The sequence below is a fragment of the Microcaecilia unicolor genome, chromosome 3 (assembly GCF_901765095.1).
Source record: "Microcaecilia unicolor chromosome 3, aMicUni1.1, whole genome shotgun sequence".
NCBI classification, from domain to species: Eukaryota; Metazoa; Chordata; class Amphibia; order Gymnophiona; family Siphonopidae; genus Microcaecilia; species Microcaecilia unicolor.
In genome coordinates, this window is record NC_044033.1 from 123,209,909 (window position 1) to 123,230,845 (window position 20,937).

The following is a 20,937-nucleotide window of genomic DNA, read 5'->3' on the forward strand; positions in this document are numbered from 1 at the left end:
AGTTAGTCAAAATGTATTAAAATTAGTCCAATAAAAAGATTAACTTCTTTCCATGTTCTATTTATAAACATTTACTATTTATAAACATTTATTAACACAGCTACAATACTACTTTATCCTAAAGCAAAAAAATATATTTTATTTACAGTTTGTTGTCTCTGGTTTCTGTTTTCCTCATCTTCTTTTCACTGTCTTCCTTCCATCCAGCATCTGTCTTCGCTCTCACCCTGCCATCCAGGTGTCTGCCCTCTCTCTCTTGTCCCCTCCATCCAATGTCTGCTCTCTCTCTCTTATCCCCTCCATCCAATGTCTGCCCTCTCTCCCTGCTCCTTCCATCCACATCTGCCCTCTCTCTCCCTTCCATCTAGCGTCTGCCCTTTCTCTGCCCCTTCCATCCACCATCTGCCCTCTCTCTCTCCCCCTTCCATCCACTGTCTGCCCTTTCTCTCCCTTCCATCCACTGTCTGCCCTTTCTCTCTGCCCCTTCGATCCACCATTTGCCCTCCCTCTCCCATCCATCCAGGGTCTGCCCTCCCTCTCGCTCCCCCTTCCATCCAGGATCTGTCCCCTCTCTCTCTCTGCCCCCTCTTTTCGGCCCCCAGTTCCAGTCCCATTATCCCACCTGCCCCTAGTTCCAGCCCCAGCCCACCTCTCCCACCTGCCTCCCCCCGTTTCAGCCCCCAGTTCCAGCCCCACTATCCCACCAGTCCCGAGCTTCAGCCCCAGCCACTTCTCCCTGTCCCCTTTTCAGCCCCCAGTCCCCACAGTTTCAGTCCCTGTCCCTTTTCAGCCCCCAGCTCCAGTCCCTGCCCCCTTATCCCACCTACCCTCCTTTTCAGCCCCCAGTTCATCCTAGCCCCCTTATCCCACCTACCCTCCTTTTCAGCCCCCAGCCCCCTTCATCCACATGCCTTGCATTAGGGCCCACCTTTTCAGCTCCAGCACCATTCTCTCACCTGCCCTCATTTTTAGTCTCAGATCCCTACCTCAGGCATGGCCACATTCTCCCTCCTGCCCCCTTCTCAGACTCCAGTTCCAGCTCCAGGCCCCTACTCTCATCTGAGCCCCGCCAACCCAGTCCCCTTCTCCCATCTGAGCCCCCCCTCCCTGACCCAGTTCCCACCTGCCTACCATCAGCTCCCTCGACAGCCCTCTTCTCTCTGCCACCCAGCACCCTGGCTTTAAAAAAAATCTCTGAAGCGGTGGCGCAGCGCCTCGCGTCTGCGTGTAAAAGAAGCGGATCGCCTTGGTGGGCCTTCCCTCACTGTGCCCCGTCCTTGCGAAAATAGGAAGTTATATCAGAGGAGGGCGGGACACAGTGAGAGAAGGCCCGACGAGGCAATCCGCTTCTTTTACACACAGACGTGCGGCGCTGCACCGCCGCTTCAGAGAGTAGGGAATGAGGTGCCAGCGGCCTTTGGGTAGGAGCAGAGCACCCCCCTTGTACTTTCTCTCCTCACTTCCTGCACTCTCCTTCCCGCTCACATCTAACCATGCCTTTACTTTCCTTCTCTTCCTTTCCACCTCCCACTTGGCTGCTACTTAGCGATGTGTTTATAAGTCCCATCCTTTCTGCCAGCAGAGAGTGAGATTTTCTGTCTGCTCTTTAACCAGAGCCACCACCAGTCCCACCCCCTTTTCTGCCAGTGGAGGGAGTAGAATGCTCCACCAGCTCTTTGACTTAGGCCAACAGGGCCAGTCCTGTTTCTCTTTCACTTGGGGGACTGGGACCCTCTGTCCGTTCTATCACACAAGCTGCTACCAGTCACATTGCTTCTTCTTTTTGAGAGTGGAATCTTCCACAGTTCTAAATCAAACCATTAGCGGTCAAACTGCTTCTTCTGCCAGTGGACTGGGATCTTCTGCTGGCTTTGTAGCTTGAGCTGAAGTCAGTCCTGCCCCTTTTTCTGCTGGCAGGGAGTGGGATCCTCCATTGGCTCTCATTTGAGCAAACAACTACTGCTCTCCTACTATTTAAAACTCTATTGTCATAGCTTTGTTTGCAGATGCACAAAGCTATGCATACAGTCTGGCAGACAGACAGACAGAGCCTCAACAATAGGTGTTATTACCTACTGCAATACATACATAAAGTATAACAAGAGCTAGCCTAATAGCTCGTTTCTTTCTTTACAACATCCGTAAAATCCGCCCTTTTCTTTCCAAGCACTCTACCAAAACCCTCATCCACACCCTTGTCACCTCTCGTTTAGACTACTGCAATCTGCTTCTTGCTGGCCTCCCACTTAGTCACCTCTCCCCTCTCCAATCGGTTCAAAACTCTGCTTCCCGTCTCGTCTTCCGCCAGGGTCGCTTTACTCATACTACACCTCTCCTAAAGTCGCTTCACTGGCTCCCTATCCGTTTTCGTATCCTGTTCAAACTTCTTCTACTAACCTATAAATGTACTCACTCTGGTGCTCCCCAGTATCTCTCCACACTCGTCCTTCCCTACACCCCTTCCCATGCACTCCGCTCCATGGATAAATCCTTCTTATCTGTTCCCTTCTCCACTACTGCCAACTCCAGACTTCGCGCCTTCTGTCTCGCTGCACCCTACGCCTGGAATAAACTTCCTGAGCCCCTATGTCTTGCCCCATCCTTGGCCACCTTTAAATCTAGACTGAAAGCCCACCTCTTTAACATTGCTTTTGACTCGTAACCACCTGTAACCACTCGCCTCCACCTACCCTCCTCTCCTCCTTCCTGTACACATTAATTGATTTGATGTGCTTACTTTATTTTTTGTCTATTAGATTGTAAGCTCTTTGAGCAGGGACTGTCTTTCTTCAATGTTTGTGCAGCGCTGCGTACGCCTTGTAGCGCTATAGAAATGCTAAATAGTAGTAGTAGTAGCTCATGTTAGCATGACACATTGTTCAATTCTGGTCACCATATCTCAAAAAAGATATAGCGGAATTAGAAAAGGTTTAAAGGAGAGAGAACAAAATGATAAAGGGGATGGAACTCCTCACGTATAAGGAAAGGCTAAAGAGCTTTTGGCTCTTCATCTTGGAAAAGAGACGATTGAGGAGGAATATGATTGAGGCCCACAAAATCTTGAGTGCTGTAGAATGAGTAGAAGTGAATCCATTTTTCACTCTTTCAAAAAGTACAAAGGCCAGGGGACACTCAATGAAGTTACATGGAAATACTCAAATAGGAGGAAATATTTTTTTCACTCAACAAATAGTTAAGTTCTAGAACTCAATAGTTAAAACTGATCGATAAATAGGATTCATTATATAATAGTTTTATATTTCTGAAAATACAGCAAGCATAGTTAGGGCTTTCTTTTAAAGCAAAAAAAAAAAGAACACGTTATGGAGAAGAATATGTGTAAATAAGGGTCAATAAACAAGTTGTAGGTGATACCTTTTTATTGGACTAACTATCCTTATTTACACATATCCAAGTGGGCTAACAAAACAATCATAATTCCCTGATGAAAATAGGCAAAATTCTTTCAAAACAGTGGCAAGAAAGATATAGCAGAATTGGAAAAAGTGCAGCGAAGGGCGACTAAAATGATAGCAGGGATGGGACGACTTCCCTATGAAGAAAGACTAAGGAGGCTAGGGCTTTTCAGCTTGGAGAAGAGATGGCTGAGGGGAGACATGATAGAGATATAAAATAATGAGTGGAGTGGAACAGGTGGATGTGAAGCGTTTGTTCACGCTTTCCAAAAATACTAGGACTAGGGGGCATGCGATGAAACTACAGTGTAGTAAATTTAAAACAAATCGGAGAAAGTTTTTCTTCACCCAACGCATAATTAAACTGTGGAATTCGTTGCCGGAGAACGTGGTGAAGGCGGTTAGCTAAGCAGAGTTTAAAAAGGGGTTAGACGGTTTCCTAAAGGACAAGTCCATAAACCACTACTAAATGGACTTGGGAAAAATCCACAATTCCAGGAATAACATGTATAGAATGTTTGTACGTTTGGGAAGCTTGCCAGGTGCCCTTGGCCTGGATTGGCCGCTGTCGTGGACAGGATGCTGGGCTCGATGGACCCTTGGTCTTTTCCCAGTGTGGCATTACTAGTAAAAAAGGTCCGTTTCTCGAAGAAATGAAACGGGCACTAGCAAGGTTTTCCTTGGAGTGTGTACGTTTGAGAGAGTGTGTGAGAGAAAGAGAGAGAGAGAGTGAATGTGTGAGTGTGTGTGTGTGACAGAGAGAGAGAGAGAGAGTGAGACTGGGTGCGACTGTGGGTCTGTGAGAGAGTGTGTGTGTGAGAATGAGTGTGTGTGTGTGAGAATGAGTGTGTGTGCCAGGGTTCCCCCCCTCCGTCCAAGTGCCAGGGTTGTCACCCTTCCTTCCTCCCTCCCTCTGAGTTCCAGGGTCTTCCCCCACCTCTGAGTTCCAGGGTCGTCCCCCCCCTCTGAGTTCCAGGGTCCTCCCTCCCTCCGAGTCCCAGGGTCCTCCTTCCCTCCGAGTTCCAGGGTCGTCCCCTCCCTCCCCTCCCTCCAAGTTCCAGGGTCATTCCCTCCTCCTTCAGAGTTTCAGGTTCCCCCCCTCCCTCCCACCCAGTTCCAGGGTCTCCCTTCCAGGGTCCCCCCTCCTCCCTCCCACCCAGTTCCGGGGTCCTGCCTCCCAGTTCCATGGTCCCGCCTCCCTCCCTCCCAGTTCCACGGTCGTCGTCCCTCCCTTCCAGTTCCACGCCCCGTCCGTACGAATTTTAAAAAACAGACAGGTCTCTGCCAAGATGCTGGGGGGTGGGGAGGTGCTAATCACTGTCAACCTAACGACACACAGCTTCTCCCATCCACCAGCTGACAGGCAACGGCGGGGAGCTTACGCAGCCACGGGCACTCACCAGGATAAACTTCACCTCCTGGTCTTGTCTCTGTCCGTCATGCGTGTGACGTGGCGTACCCCTTCACTCTCAATGCTCCACCCTCGACATCATCACGTTTTGACGCGAGGGCGGGGCAGAGAGAGTTGTGTCAGACGGTCCTGGCACACACTCATTCTCACAGACACACTCTCTCTCTCACAGACACAATCACACCCAGTCTCACTCTCTCTCTGTCACACACACACACTCACACATTCGCTCTCTCTCTCTCACACACACTCTCTCAAACATACACACTCCGAGGAAAACCTTACTAGCACCCGTTTCATTTGTGTCAGAAACGGGCCTTTTTTCCTAGTTATACATAAGGGTAACAAACAATTATTGCATACTACCAAGATTATAATCACTGGTTCTAATCCTTATTTCAGTTATTTTGTCATCAATACAAAAAATTTACATAAGCTGTGAAAAATCACAAAAGTGATCCTAGTTAATTCAAAAAATAACTATATTAAAGCAATACTTTTTCTTTTACCATCTACTAGAGTGTCATGTTCTTAAGCAGATCTGGATTTAAAACAAATGAAAACTGGCAAATGAACGAAAAGTTATGTAGTATACCTTTGATGTTGCCGTAGCTGCAGACATGAAGTATTTTGGTTTATATACAGTGAGGTCCACATCAGTGGCTGTGTCCTTTGGTTCATCATCAAATGTAACATCATCTGGAATAAATCTAAGAGCAGGAGGCAAGGCTCAATCACACAAACACCAACATACACAACAGTGGCTCATAAGAATAAACAATTTTCCAGACTTGCCTTCATTGTTTTTTGTCAAAGTCATGTTGGACATGGCAAGGCAACTAAGTTCAGCAACACAGTATGTTCTTACATTCACTGAATTATCTAATTTCCTTTTAAAATAACAAAGGTCATTTTTGAAACTGCTGGTTTCTAAATCACGGTTTTGGAGCCAGTGGAGTGTCTGAAAGATCTGCAAAGTGGGCCATGAGATTTAAAAAATCTACTGGTTTTTCAACCAAGAAAATGCAAAGTATGCAAAGCGAGAAAACTCGCTCTGTTATTTTGAAGCCTGTCACTTTGACATGGCTCCCATGATTCTAAACTATTTGGCAGCACAAGAAGGCCAAAACAACAACAACAAAACCTGCTAGTTGAGCCAGAAGAAATCTGACTGGAGAGGGAAGGGATTTCAGAGTACAGGGAGGATATACTTTTCTTTGAGATTGCAGCCATCAATAATACCAGACTCTTGGGTTCTCAGATAGGAAGAAGAGGGAAATGCTGCAGTGATAGTGACCGACTGGCTGGCTTTATGGGTTCACTTGTACCAGAATCTAGAGTAATCAATGACCCCTGCCTCTCAACCATTACTGCCTTAAATGAGTGTGGGAAGAAGAAATGAAAGAAACAAATCTCAAGTGTACATCCCAGAGTACTGATACAACTGAAAAATGAACTTGTAGAGCTATTGTTTGTAATATGTAATTTATCTTTAAAATCAAGCATGGTACAGGAAGATTGGAGGGTGGCCAATTTAACGCCAATTTTTAGAAAGGGATCCAGAAGCGATCCAGGAAATTATAAATCGGTGAGCCTGATGCTACTGCCAGGCAAAATGGTAGGAACTATTTTAAAGAACAAAATTACAGAGCATATACAAAAGCATGGATGATGAAAAAAAGAGGGGCATTTTTATATGAAGTCTAAGTCTGACTTTGGACGTTTTGCACAAAACATCCACAATTCAAATAGGAAAGAAGGTAATTTTCAAAAAAAGAAAAACGTCTGCCTTTGAAACCCCCCCCCCCCCCCCCCCCAACACACTCCCTTGTGATTTGGACGCACTAAAGACGAACTGCATAGATAAACGTCTGCAAAATAGCTTTTGAAAATACTGATTTGGATGTTTTAAGAAAAATGTCCAAACTGTGCTTTATGACAGTTTTTGGACGTTTTTCTCTTTTGAAAATTAGCTCCAAAGCCAACAAGGATTTAGTCAAGGGAAATCCTGCCTCATCAGTCTACTGCATTTCTTTGAAGGGGTGAATAAACATGTGAATAAAGGTGATCTGGTAGATATTGTGTATCTGGATTTTCAAAAGGCATTTGACAAAGTACCTCATGAACACAGTGGGGTTCCCCAGGGGTCTATGCTGGGACTGCTGCTTTTTAACATATTCATAAATGATCTAGAGGTGGGAATAACTAGTGAGGTGATTACATTTGCTCATGACACAAAGTTATTCAAAGTTGTTAAACTGCAAGAGGATTGTGAAAAATTGCAAGAGGGCCTTACAAAACTGGGCATCCCAACGGCATAAGTACATAAGTAATGCCACACTGTGAAAAGTCCAAGGGTCCATTGAGCCCAGCATCCTGTCCACGACAGTGGCCAATCCAGGCCAAGGGCACCTGGCAAGCTTCCCAAATGTACAAACATTCTATACATGTTATTCCTGGAATTGTGGATTTTTCCCAAGTCCATTTAGTAGTGGTTTATGGATGTGTCCTTTAGGAAACCGTCTAACCCCTTTTTAAACTCTGCCAAGCTAACCACCTTCACCAGATGATGTTTAATGTGAGCAAGTGCAAATTGATGCATTTGGGAAAGAGGAACTCAGATTACAGTTACATGATGCAAGGTTCCAAATTAGGAACCACCATCCAGGTAAAGGATCTAGGTTTCATCATTGACGGTATGTTGAAACCCTCTGCTCAGTGTACAGTGGTGGCTAAGAAAGCAAATGGAATGTTAGGAATTATTAGGAAAGGAATAGAAAACAAAAATGAGAATGTTATAATGGCTTTGTATTGTTCCATGATGTGACCACACCTCGAATACTGTGTGAAATTCTGGTCACCGCATCTCAAAAAAGATACAGTGGAATTGGAAAAGGTACAGAGAAGGGCAACAAAAATTATAACAGGAATGGGACGCGTTCCCTATGAGGAAAGGCTAAAGCAGCTAGGGCTCATCAGCTTGGAGAAGAGACAGCTGAGGGGAGATATGATAGAGGTCTATAAAATACTGAGTGGAGCAGAACAAGCAGATGTGAATCATTTGTTTACCCTTTCAAAAAATATTAGGACTAAGAGGCATGCAATGAAGCTACTAAGTAGTAAATTTAAAACAAACTAGAGAAAACATTTCTTCACTTAACGTGTAATTAAACTCTGGAATTTATTGCCAGAGAATGTGGTAAAAACAGTTAGCTTAGCAGGGTTTAAAAAGAGTTTGAATACTTTCCTTAAAAAAAAAAAGTCCATAAGCCCTTATTAAGATGGACTTGGGAAAATCCACTGCTTATTTCTAGGATATGCAGAATAAAATCTGTTTTACTGTTTTGGGATCTTTTGTGACCTGGATTGGCCACTACTGGAAAACAGGATACTGGGCTTGATGGACCTAAGGCTCTTAGTGCCTTAATGCCAGCACAGGTTAGTTCTGAAAGAACTGGTAATCCAGAGAGGCTACAAGTTGCTGTGGGACAAATAACAAACAGCCAGCCTCAGTATCTGTGAAAACTTTTAAGTGCTGTGAAATAAAAATCACAACTTACAAGTCCAATTTTGCATAGGGCATCTCAGCTACCTTCAAAACCATTTGTATATGTGACAGAAAGAGAAAGAAAAACAGAAAGAGAGAGACAGAGAGAGAAAATGATCCCCTCTTTAAAACTAAGTCTTGCTCTCCCCTCAGCACAATAAAACAAAAACAAAAAAATATATATATACAAACACACATACATATATGGTAAAGAACAACAACAATGCTGATCAAAATTCTGGCCATTAAAGTGTCTTCCAACAGAAATCAGCATAGAATTAAAACAAAATCCAAAAATGTGTCCCTCACCCCTGAAAAACAAGAAGATTCACCAAGCACATGCTTTACCTTAGATCTACAAAGGAACAGCTACTTTCAAATTCCAGGCCATCACATTCCTCATAAATTTTATTGGCTGTCTCAGGACAGTCACACTCTACCACTGCGTAAAAGTATTTCAGTCGACTGAATTGATATTCTCGCATCTTCTCTCTATAAATTCTACAAAAAAAGAAAAGAGGGTGGGACCACAGACCTTAGTTATTTTTAAACCATAATCTTTATTAAAGTTTTAGTATAGTATAAATCAGATAAAATTGAAAACAACCTTAAACCACCTATTAGAGTAACAGTTACTTAAAAGTTTAGATGCCCTTCCTCTCATCTGCCCCACCCCTTCCCTATGCCCCTTCCCCTAAATAATCATCTTACCGAGAATGTATTTAAAAATCAAACCTAGTAGAATCATAGGCTAGGTTTCATCATTGTTGGCTGAGCTGTAGTGCACTTTGAGTACATATTGAAGTAGCCTAGACTAGGTCCCAAAGGTCCTCCAACTTTCCACGTCAAGTGAAGGACAGGGCGGGCTCATAGCCTCTCATAAGCATCCTTAAGGAACTTTAAATACATATTGAAGTAGCCTTGACTAGGTTCCGAAGGTCCTCCAACTTTCCACTTCAAATGAAGGCAGGGCGGGCCCATAGCCTCTCGTAAGCATCCTTAAGGCCTTTTAACTGACAAGTGAATTTGTGATATATGTGCATTTCTTGAAATATCACTTGCTAATTATCAAGAGAAGGTCCCCTATCCTTTTTCCATTGTCTAGTTATCCCCTTTTTAACCCCTGATGTAAATGTTATGCTGTTTACTGGAGTTCCTCTCCAGGAAGAGACCCAAGAGACAGTGATATGGTTCATCGTCCAGTCCATTCTTCATCTTGTCCCACACCCAATATTTCCTAATCCAGGGACTAAGCCACCACTGCATACAATTCCTCTAGCAGATTACTTGCTTTCCAACCCCTGCGTGCTCTCCTGTAATCAGGGTCCAATAGGTTCTGTGCACTATCTGGTACTGTAATTGTTTATAATTAGTAATAGAAGTACATGTGTGAATATACTTACAGATTGTGTCCCAGATTTCTTTGTCCTAGGTATAGCCTAGCCAATCCTCCCAGGCCTTCACACTCCCATCTACTCCACAGACCTCAGTTAAACACCTATGTATTCCACACAGCTCTCAAAGTAGAAATGATCACATAAATAGTTGGCAAGGAAACAAACTGCACAATCAGCATCTATTCACGTGCAGACTCAGCAAAAAGGAACTGCATGCACCATTTTGCTCTCTTCTGCATTACCTGCAACTCCAAAAGCAGAAGACTTGAGCTGTGAACTGAATCTAAGTTCCTCCATGCAGCAGCACTGTGCGCCACCAATGTGCCTGTTTTACAACAAATTTTAGGTGCTTTCAGATGTAGGTAATATTCCTGGTAATACTGTAGTGAACATCTCATTAGTCTGGTGAAGTGTATTTCGCAGTGGGGGCGCCATTATCCCCATTAATTTGATCTGCATCAATGGGTACAATACAAGTACCCACTTATGCAGCTCATTTTCTACGAATGATAATTTAGGATTCCCTATCAGCCTTTCAAATGAATGTTTTGTTTTTTCCATATTTTAATTGCACACAGTTGTCCTAAAGGTACAGTTTAACACTTGAAATCACTGCAACTGACAGCTGCACCTTTTACTTCTGTTCTCACGATTGCCTAGGTTCAGGGAAAAAAACAGCAAATTGCAATGCTAGGTATGCCTCTGAAATAAATCCTTTTAAAAAGTCTTCTAGACACTGGTTGTTATGTAGTAAACACTGAACATCTAGCAAAGGGAAATTTTGCAAAAGTGAACAAAATTAAAATGGACAGGCTGAGCATATATTATAGCCGTTATTTTCATTTCACGCTAGCATAGATCACTGCCCATACTAATTTTATTTCCAACTCTTAGCTACTGCAGAGACTACTTAGCTTAGAAGGTCAAACTGTGTTCTCCGCACATACATCGCTAACAGTGACCAAAACTCAGAACCTTGTTCTGTTTTGTTTGATATTATTTGAAGCAGTCAAAAGATGCCTCTGTTTTATCTGTTCACACTGCTCTACCCTTCAGCCAAACAATGCTGCAGTGCTATATTCTCTGATGATGGAAAAAGGTGTGGAAGCTGTTTTCAGTGCCAAAATATAAATACAACCCAGCTGATAATCAAAGCGATTTAAGCAGACAGGAGAGGATCTGGCCAGCTTTAACTGCAGTGAGTTGCCCAACCACCAATATTCAGCGGCACTAAACCAGGAAGTGCCGCTGAATATCATCTAACTGTCCACGTTAAAAGTGGACATGTCAGGGTGGTACAAAAGGCAGCACTACAGATCAGCTGGCGATTATGTGAGTGCCAGCATAGCTAAGCCAGTCAAGTTAGGACAACTCAAAAGCTGCTGGCAGTCACAAGGGGCAGAAGCGAGTGAGCTTCACTCCTGCCCCCATCTAACCCACTTGTACCACAAGGGATATCTAGTAGGGCCAGGGAGGGGAGGGGGGAGAGAGGGGATTTCTGTAGAGTGTTATGTGGGTTTCAGCCGATATTCAGCTGATGGCTGCTGGCGGAATATTGTCTGGTACATTTCTCCCACTGAAGACAGCGGGTACAGTTTGTTCTCCCATGACAGTACAATAAGTGGTGTAAATCACTCCCAAACAGGGTCTGAGGAAGATGGGAGCCCAAATGCTGCTGCTGACCTGGAATAATAGCTTATCGTCATGGGCCTGGCTACAGCTGTTTTTGAAGACACCTCAACCCCCCCCCCCCCCCCCCCACATACATTCTTGTCCCCAAAACTTGCAAGGGGACATTATGTTAGACTGTAAGCTCTCCAGGGACAGGGAAGTATCCACTGTACCTGAATGTTAACCAACTCACTCTGAGATACTACTGAAAGGTACAAGCTAAATCCAAAATGAACTAAACAGGAGGGAACCATGGTGAAAATATAAATCCAGCTCTTCTATGGATTCAGACTACAGTTTTGGTCTTCTTACATTCATCTAGAATATTTTATGTGTATTTAGATTTAGCTCATTCCATTGGAAGCTCAAAGTGAGTTCATTCAGATTCAATAGGTGTTTCTCTCCTCCCAGACAGCTTAGATAGTCTTAGTGGTCCCTTTTATTAAGCTGAAATAAAAAAGTGGTCTTAGTGCACCCTAGGAGTGGAGGAGTAGCCTAGTGGTTAGTGCAGTGGACTCTGATCCTGAGGAACTAAGTTCGATTCCCAGTGCAGCTCCTTGTAACTCTGGGCAAGTCACTTAACCCTCCATTGCCCCTGGTACAAAATAAGTACCTGAATATATGTAAACCGCTTTGAATGTAGTTGCAAAAACCTCAGAAAGGCGGTATATCAAGTCCTATTTCCCCTTCCCTTCCCCAGGTCGATCCCGTGTGCTAAGGCCATTTTTACCATGGCCAGAAAATAGACAATTTTCCAACTTTTTGAATGGCCATGCACTAATTTTGCCATTAGCGTGTGGCCATTAAAATGATTAGCATGTGAACATGCACCAACAACTATTTTTTAGGTGATAAGGGTTCATGTGCTAACTGATTAGCAAAGGAACGCCCACTCTCCACCCTGACACACCCTCTCCCAGAAAAATGAGAAAATGGCTTTTAGCACGTGCTTTGTATACGCAGATCCAAAACTTACTTTGGGATATGCTCGGTAAGCCATTTTAATCTGTGGTAATGTTATGCACGCACTAGCATTTACCAGAGCTTAGTAAAAGGACTCTTTAATTAGCACGTGAAGCAAAGCAGGATGAAGTGTCTTGCCTAATGAGAAGCAGGTTTTGAACCCAGGCTTTCCTGATTTTCAACTTACTGCTCTAATTACTCGGAATACTTCTCAATTTCAATATAGCAATCAAATTATTCTAAGTTTCAGTCAACATTAAGTTCTAATGCAATTGAATTATAGACCTGAGACCTTCCCCTCCTCCCCAATCAAACACTGTATATAAGCCTGTCATCATTCTGCAATGATCTAGAATATTTTCAGTTTCCTATAACATTCTTCCATACTTTTTTGTGCTAAAAAGAGAAAAACAGTGTAGCAGGTATTGCCGATGTCATCAGAAGGATATGATGTTTATTGCTTACAGGGTAACATGGTAACATATCCCTTAAAAAGAAAGAAAATACCTTTCTATATTTGTTCTTTACTATTGTAGTCTCAAATCGAATACTAGACTGGGGCGTGCATTTCTCATTGTCATTACATAACTAATTCATGTTAAAAAGGCTGATTAGCAACTACTTCCATAAATAGGGTTCACCACTAAACATTTGAAAGACCCAAAAGTAATACATGATGATCTTCTTAGAAGTTCCCTCTCTTCTACTTATTCTCATTTATCATAAACCTTCTGAGTCATAGCCAAGCCTTCTATCTGCTTTTAGCTATGTGTTTTGTCTTATTAGACTGTAAGCTTCAAGGAATAGGCACTGCCCATTATGGGGATAACTTTATAAAGCACCTCCTGTATGTAAAGCACGCTTTGAATATCAACCCCTATATGTTTAGCTTATTGACCTGTCCTCTCTGTCTGCTGCAGTATGTTGGTCCCTCTGGCACTGGTTGATCTCCACTTGGAAAACTCTCCTCTGTCTATCCTACTATGACAGCACTATATGCTTTTTTCTTGCTTTAAGGCCAGACTACATACTTTGGTTCCTCTGTGACATCTTCTGTAAGACTTGCAAGTTCAACAGGGCCACGGAGCTCCTCTTGCTTCAATCGCTCTTTCCCAAACTCTGAAGGGTAAATCTATAGGAAAGAGTATAAAAAAAAAAAACTCAGCTCACTAAAACAAAGCAATATTGTATCATTAAAAAGGTAAATGGTACTATAGCTCAGACCATAGTACCTGGGGCTTGGAGGATTTATCTATGAATATTCTCCATCAATAATGTTCAAGCCTGAGTGCACCACAGAGATGATCAGATCAGACTCATAGGAGGAAGAAGTGGGATGGCCCCCTGCTGGCCAGAAAGTGGCATTCTAGGTATGTCTAGGAACCACTGAATGTCTAAGTAGTCTTGACATGTTCCCCCAAATTCTATACATGGCACTCAAAAATGCACACGCCCAATTTGGGTGCACAATTCAATTGCTTAATGAGCCAATTAGCACCAATAAGTGGGAACGAACAATTACTGGTGCTAATTGGCAATAGTTAAAATTTACATACATATCTATATAGTCACTATTCTATAAAGATGCATGCGTAAATTTTTCTGCGAGGATCCGATATGGGGAGTGGCCATGGGTGGATCAGGGGTGTTCCTGGAATTTGTGCGCAATATTACAGAATAAGGCTAATCTGCGCCTAACTTAGGTGCAAGGATTTACACCAGGTTTCACTTGGTGTAAATCCTCGTACCTAAGATTCAGTGCCCAACTTGGAGCGCTCTTTATAGAACAGCGCTTAGTGCTCAATTTTTTCAGCACCATATACAGAATCTAGCCCTTTATGGATAAAAAAAGAGTTGGGAAGAACATAGTAGAAACGCTAAGGAGGAAAAAAAAGGGGAGGGGGAGCAAGACTAATGGAATGCAGTCAACATCTTAACTCAACCATGGCATAAGAGACTTGGGTTCATGACTCCTATTCATTGGGACTCAGGTAATAAGAGGTGATGCACTCAAGCTCTAGGAGGACAAGATGGGCACTCCTACTGTGAGGATCCTTGCAGAAAAAAAGCCAGCTCTTAGACGTTTGGCGTCATAGAAGACTTCCCAATCTCCATACCCACCCCATTTGCTGAAAGGAAGCAAAGCCATGAAGATGTCTGGGGGGAGTTATTATTATACATATTTAATAGAACTATTAGATGTACCCAACACTATACAATGGTGATAAGTACTGAGGCACAACATACAACATATCCCTGCCTCAAAAGCTTACAATATACGTGGGTACCTGAAACAATGGGAGATAAGTGACTTGGCCAAGGTCACAAAGAAAGTCAGTGGTAGAAGCAGGATTTGAACCCACTGTTCTAACAACCAGACCATTTCCTCTCCCTGTATTATGGGTTATTATGGGAAAAAGCCAAACCACAAAAATGAAGCTACACTGAATCCAAAATGGGCTGTGAACAATATCAAAAGGTCTACTCTGAATTACAGTGCTAGTTCTAAACTCTGGAGGAAATACCATTAAAATATTACACTGCAACAAACATAGTTAAACCAAAACTGCACCATCAAGGAAAATACTCAGCGAAGATATCAAGCCTCTGGAACTCTGTGCGTACAGTGCACTTCTGTTACCACTTGATGGGTTAAAGCGTTAGCCTTCTAGATGCAGAATGGAAAATGCCCTCAACGAAGGTTTTAAGGATGTAAAAATATTTAAAAAGGATAGATTAGGTCTTACCTGATAATTTTCTTTCCATTAGTCCTTCCCACTATTCTAGAACATGTGGGATATTTGTTTCCATTTAATTATTTATGTATTTTAAAAAGTTATATTCTATACTATCCTGCAACTCTAGGTGGATTACATCATCACATACATCAACCAGCATGTGCAGATAGAGAAGTGAAAACTGAGATGACGTATCTCTCTTGGCATCCAGTTCAACTCCTCAGTGTTTACATAGACAAGCAGTAAGGATAAACTCAGAATAAACACAACAACTTTAAAATCCTTGCTAACCCAACACTAACCAGATGAGCAAACATGTGCAGACTTCTCTCATCTGTTTGTTGATTTTCTGTTAATGCTTATGTTTTATTGCTTTGTGTTCGTAGTATGTAATCCGCTAAGAACTTTGGATAGAGTGGAATAGAAATGTTTTTAATAAATAAATAAAGATATGTAAAAAACACCATGCAAGGTGAAAGTCATTATTTGGCCCATTACTTCGCACTGACTAATTATCTCAGAAACCTTGTGTGGGCCTCTGAAACAGTGGGGAGGACTAATGGAAAGAAAATGATCAGGTAAGACCTAATTTCTCCTTCCATTACATAGCTTCCCACTATTCCAGAATCCTGTGGTATGTTTAAAACAATTCCTAGAGTGGGTGGGATCCTGGTGCTTCTGCCCTGAGGACTGAAGATCCAAAACTGGCTTCCGAGCACACCACAATATCTACCCTGTAGTGCTTGGAAAAAGTATGCAGTGTGAACCACGTTGCCGTCATGCAAATATCTGCCAGAGACAGAAAGGGAGTCTCTGCCCAAGATGTCGCTGTATGCCTTGTAGAATGAACCTGCAAGGCTTGAGGAGCCTGCTTCTCTGCAAGCAAATAAGCTGACACAATAGTCTCCTTCATCTATCTAGCAACTGTGGGCTTAGATGCTAAGAGACCAAGCCTCTGATTACCAAAAAAGCACAAACAGTCTGTCTGATTTGCGAAACTCATTCATGACTTCCCGATATCTAATGAGGACTCTATGCACACTGAGAAGCTTCAAGGGAGAATACTGAGCCTCTTCATCCTCACTGCTAAAGGACAGAAGTTCCACAGATTGACTGAAATAAAATGCTGATACCACTTTTGGAAGAAAGGAAGGAACAGTGCACTGGGAGACACCTCCCTCCCCGCTGTCTGAATAGGACAATGCACAAATGAGCCAGTCGTCCACATACAGGTGAACTCTGATTCCCTGGCGCCAAGGGAAGGCCGCCACCACCACCATAACCTTGGTAAATGTTCTTGGTTCCGTGGTGAAACCAAAGGGCAAAGCCCTGAACTGGAAGTGACAGCCCAGCACTGCAAAACAAAGAAACCTCTTACGGGCATAAGCAAGTATGTCTCCTTGAGATCGAGGACAGTGAGAAATTTTCCCGCTTGAATCAAGGCTATGACTGCTCTTAGTGTTTCCATGTGAAAGCGGGACACTCAGAGGCAGCAGTTTAGACCTTTGAGATCTAAGACCGAACGAAAGGTGCCTTCCTTCTTTGGGACAATGAAGTAGATAGATAATCTGCCTTGTCCCTGTTCGGCCTGGGGAACTGGAATAATGGCCTGGAGTGCCAGGAAAGAAACTACAGTGAACTGAACCTCGAACGCCTTGGTTCCCTTTTGACAAGGAGACTTCAAGAAGAGAGGAGTGACTGGGTGGAAGAACTCCAACTTGTCACTTTCTGCATCTAGATCCCACTGGTCTGACATGATTGTGGCCCACATCTCCCGAAACTTCTGAAGGCATCCTCCCACCAGAGGAAGAGAAGAGTGGACCAGCCTCGCATCATTGCGAAGCTTGGGAGGCATTGGGCACTCTAGCTGACTGAGAGAAGGATTTCTTGTCCACAAGGAAGGAAGGAAGATTGGCATGCTTAAAAGTAGAACTTCTGACCATATTGCTGATGACTAGGTTGGTACCGTCTGTCTCAAAATCGAGATCAAGAGCCCCTTGAAGACGAACGACCAGAATTTTTTGGCTTATCCTCCGTTGTGGCTTAATTTCCTCCAGTTCTTTCACCAAGTAACTGAGATCATCTCCAAATAGCCACTTGCCCCAAAAAGGTAGTTTAACTAGACTTTGATGCTGCATTCGCTACCCAATGATGCAACCCGAGCTCCCAACATGCCATGACAGCCAAAGACAACTGCGGGTCGCAACCCATAACAGGTCATAAATAGCATCTGCCAAGTAGGCTAACTCTGCTTTGAGCTGGGCATTATGGTACCTGTTTTGTGTTACAGTCTGTTGATGCCACTTCAGGCATGCTCTGGCCATGACCAAGCTGCATACTGACGTTTGAAAGTCCAAAGAGGCCACTTCAAACGCTTGCTTCAGCTAGCCTTCTAGCTTCCTATCCTGTAGGCCATTTAGGGCAATGATCCCTTCCATCGGCATGGTGATTTTCTTAGTCACCACCGTAACATGGGAGTCCACTCTTGGAAGCTGCAATTTCTCTTTCTCCTCCGGAACCAATAAGTAGAGGCAAGCCATGGAACTTTCCATGCTCGGTCCCTCGTCTGGTAAGACCCATTCTGCTGTGAACAGGTCTTGAATGTCTGGGTGCATTGGAAATAGAAGTACTTCTAAGCCCACTCACAATCAATGAACATGGAACTCCTGATGCTGAAACAGAAGGCTCCTCAATGGAAAGTTCTGACAATGCCTCAGAAATAAGAGTACTGAGCTCCTTTTATGAAACAAACTCAGTACTTTCAGGTCATTCCCCTCCTCATGAAGGAGCTCTCCCTTTTCCAATGATGGCTCCTCTGAATAGGCCAAGGCCACATCAGATAAGATGGGAGAAGCAAAGATAGACCTTCAGGAGTGGACAGGTAAGGCTTAACGAGATCTCTTAAGAGCAAGACGGGCAGAGGGATGAGAAACAAAAGCAGTTGATGCAACTATGACTGTCCCTGCTTCAGTAAACTGATCTGCTGTAAGAGCAATATAAACTTCAGAGGAAAAAAAAAGATCCCGATTCAGCTGAATGCTCTGTCAGGCCCTGAGGTTGTAAAATGGCGGCTGTGCTCTACATGTGATCAGACAGAGGCTGTTTCTCACTGCCAGTTGGCCCCAAGAAAATGGTGCCCATTCCCGCACTCTCCTGTGTCAAACTACGCACCAGCCCTGCTGGAGAACAGCAATTCCCCAGCATATTTGGATGCTGCGCCAAATCAGATGACATGCTGTCGCTGACCATGTCCTGCGGGATTCCCATATTGTGCTCATTGCAATGCGCCAACACCAGCCAGTGGGTCCTACAGCAAGAAAACCGCTTAACTGCCTCCGTGGGAGTCATCATTTACCTCAACTGGCACAAGCGCAGCACATGTCCCAAGCGGTAAGTCAGGATCCTTTACCTGCACCAAGCAGAATTTGCAGCCCTCCAAGCAGGTCTGAGTCAAACTTTAGTCAGAATGACAACCTCAAGCTCACCAATCTCCACAAGTCTTACCTCAGATAAGAAAGAATCAGGACTGATAATCTGTCCCATGCTCTCCAGTAAACCTCTTTCCTTCTTTTTTTTTTTTTTTTTAAGTTGTTGTGCTGGAAAAGGAGAACTCCACAGAAAAGAGGGGAGAGGTAAAGGGAGAGAATAAGTAAATTCATGGAGCACCACAGACAGGGATCTGAAAACCACCCGATATAACTCTGAAGACTCAAAGCACCCACAAAGCTCAACTGGAGACCAGATGACCAACAGGATGAGGAGTAAATCAATTTGAATCAGAAGTTGAAAAGTGTGTCCATCTACCTACTGGAAATAGAAAATACTGAGCAGCTGGCCTGAATGCCGAGAGAGATATGTCTCAGTTCTGTTTTCAGGTTCTATTTCCACCTGGTTGATGGACACAACTATCCCACAGGTTCTGGAATAGTGGGAAGCTACGTAATGAAAATAACCTTTAAAACTACTGAAATCTAAATTCTTAACCATTTAAACAATAAATATTCAAAAGAATCAACTACAGCTGTGCCCACCCCCAATATATTCATATGCTCCTTACCCCTTTTTCCCTTGGTCCTTTCTCCTTCCAACATGGGAGCACACTGCCTGGCCTGGCCAACAACAGCTTAGGAAATGGAAACACAATATCTGTTGTGGGCTGATTTGAACCCATCCATGTCTCCATGGAAGCCAGAAATCTTTGAATAGTTAAGAGGCATATTTTCAAAGCACTTAGCCTTCCAAAGTTCCATAGGTTTCTATGGAACTTTGGAAGGCTAAGTGCTTTGAAAATATACCTCTAAGTGGTCCAATGGTAAGGTATATACCATTTCATCAATTAATATTCCACATTCCTAGTCTTATGTTTTTAAATTGCTGGTTCTCAATCTTTGCTCAGGATGCCTTTCTGGGTTACTTTATCAGTGAGTCACAACACATATTCATAAGAAAAAGCCTGTAACTTAACAACAAAATACAGACCTAAAATACACAGATGTTTTAATATTTAAAGCAAATTAAGAGTAGGGTGAATTAGGGTTCAAGAGAACCGCTATACAGTTGCACAGACTTTGATATGTAAGTCACCATTCCCTTTTGTCAGCGGTTTAAATTTGGCTTTGATGGGTTTCTGATACAAGCCTTTGTAAAATGTGATGACATCTCTGTACAGTTTTAAGTGAACCAGTGTCTACATCACTAAATTCATCATCATAATTTGGCACATATTGCTAATCCCAGCAGAAGCCCAATTACCCTCTTGTTCCTAGATGTGGTACAGGCTGAACTATGTTGGTAGATGAAGCCTGCACTGCTACCAAGTGAGCTGTACCTGTTCTGTGGAAAAATGAAAGTGTTTGCTTTCTAATGCTGTCAATCTGGTCCTACCATGAGTGCTAAATTACTATAAAAATATAAAATTAAAGCTCCAGTTACAAACCCCTCTTGGTATGCCAGAAATTCTATATGTACAACATCCCAAAAGTTTAATTTGGATATCATGGTGGCAAATCATTCGTGTGCCTGATCCCACCCACCCCAGGGTCAAATTCGCCTATTGGGTCTTCTAAAATTTTTGTGCTGCACAGAATTAACACATGACAATCCAATCAACTCAAATGGCCTGTTCCCTGACAAAGAAACCCCATGTCAAGAGTTCTCCTCCTTACAGCCCCTCCCCTTATTTGAAGCTCTCATTGCTTTCAGCTAAGCTTGATCCTGGGTTTGCCATGCATTGTATCGCTGGCTGGCAAAGTGCTCATCCCTTGTTAATTCGAGATGCTCAGGACAAGCCAGCCGCACTGTTCTTCCATGATCTGAAGCATTACATATTAAGTGTCGGTTTATGAGGTGTAAATGGCACAGCAGTAGAAGTCTAACTGCTACCCAATTTCTGAGAAAGTAAACGTCAAGTCATTCTGAGGAGTTTCCCTTTGAAAATGAGCTTGCAATCTCATAGATACAGTCCTGGCCCTTGTAACCCCTACAAACTGTTTAACTACTGATATCTCTGAAATAAGGATCAATAACCTTGCTGAAGGTCAAAACAGTGTATTATTTACATGTCTATGAAAAGCATAAGAGATCAGGAGAAAACACTTTTACAGTATTTTTCTATTTATATTTTAGAGGAAGGAAGCATCCTTACCTTTACAGAAAACACAACACCTCCTTTGGGTTTAAAGGAATTAAATAATGCCAGCAGGTCCGTGGCTTTCAGTCTGTCCCAGTCCATATTGCAAACTGCCAGTCTGCATGTAATCTGGGAGATAAAGAGGGAGGATAAATAATCATATCA

General features: G+C 43.2%; 1 protein-coding gene across 2 annotated transcripts in view; it reads right to left on the reverse strand.

Annotated features, from left to right (window-relative positions):
- Window positions 1-20,937, reverse strand: part of ESF1 (ESF1 nucleolar pre-rRNA processing protein homolog) — a 91,614-nt gene that overhangs the window by 50,392 nt on the left and 20,285 nt on the right. For both annotated transcript variants that reach the window (XM_030196342.1, XM_030196343.1), the window contains 4 exons: window positions 20,788-20,901; window positions 13,437-13,537; window positions 8,723-8,875; window positions 5,423-5,537 (listed from right to left, as the gene is read on the reverse strand). In XM_030196342.1, coding sequence (XP_030052202.1) covers window positions 5,423-5,537; window positions 8,723-8,875; window positions 13,437-13,537; window positions 20,788-20,901 — 483 coding nt within the window. The remainder of the gene's footprint in view (window positions 1-5,422; window positions 5,538-8,722; window positions 8,876-13,436; window positions 13,538-20,787; window positions 20,902-20,937) is intronic.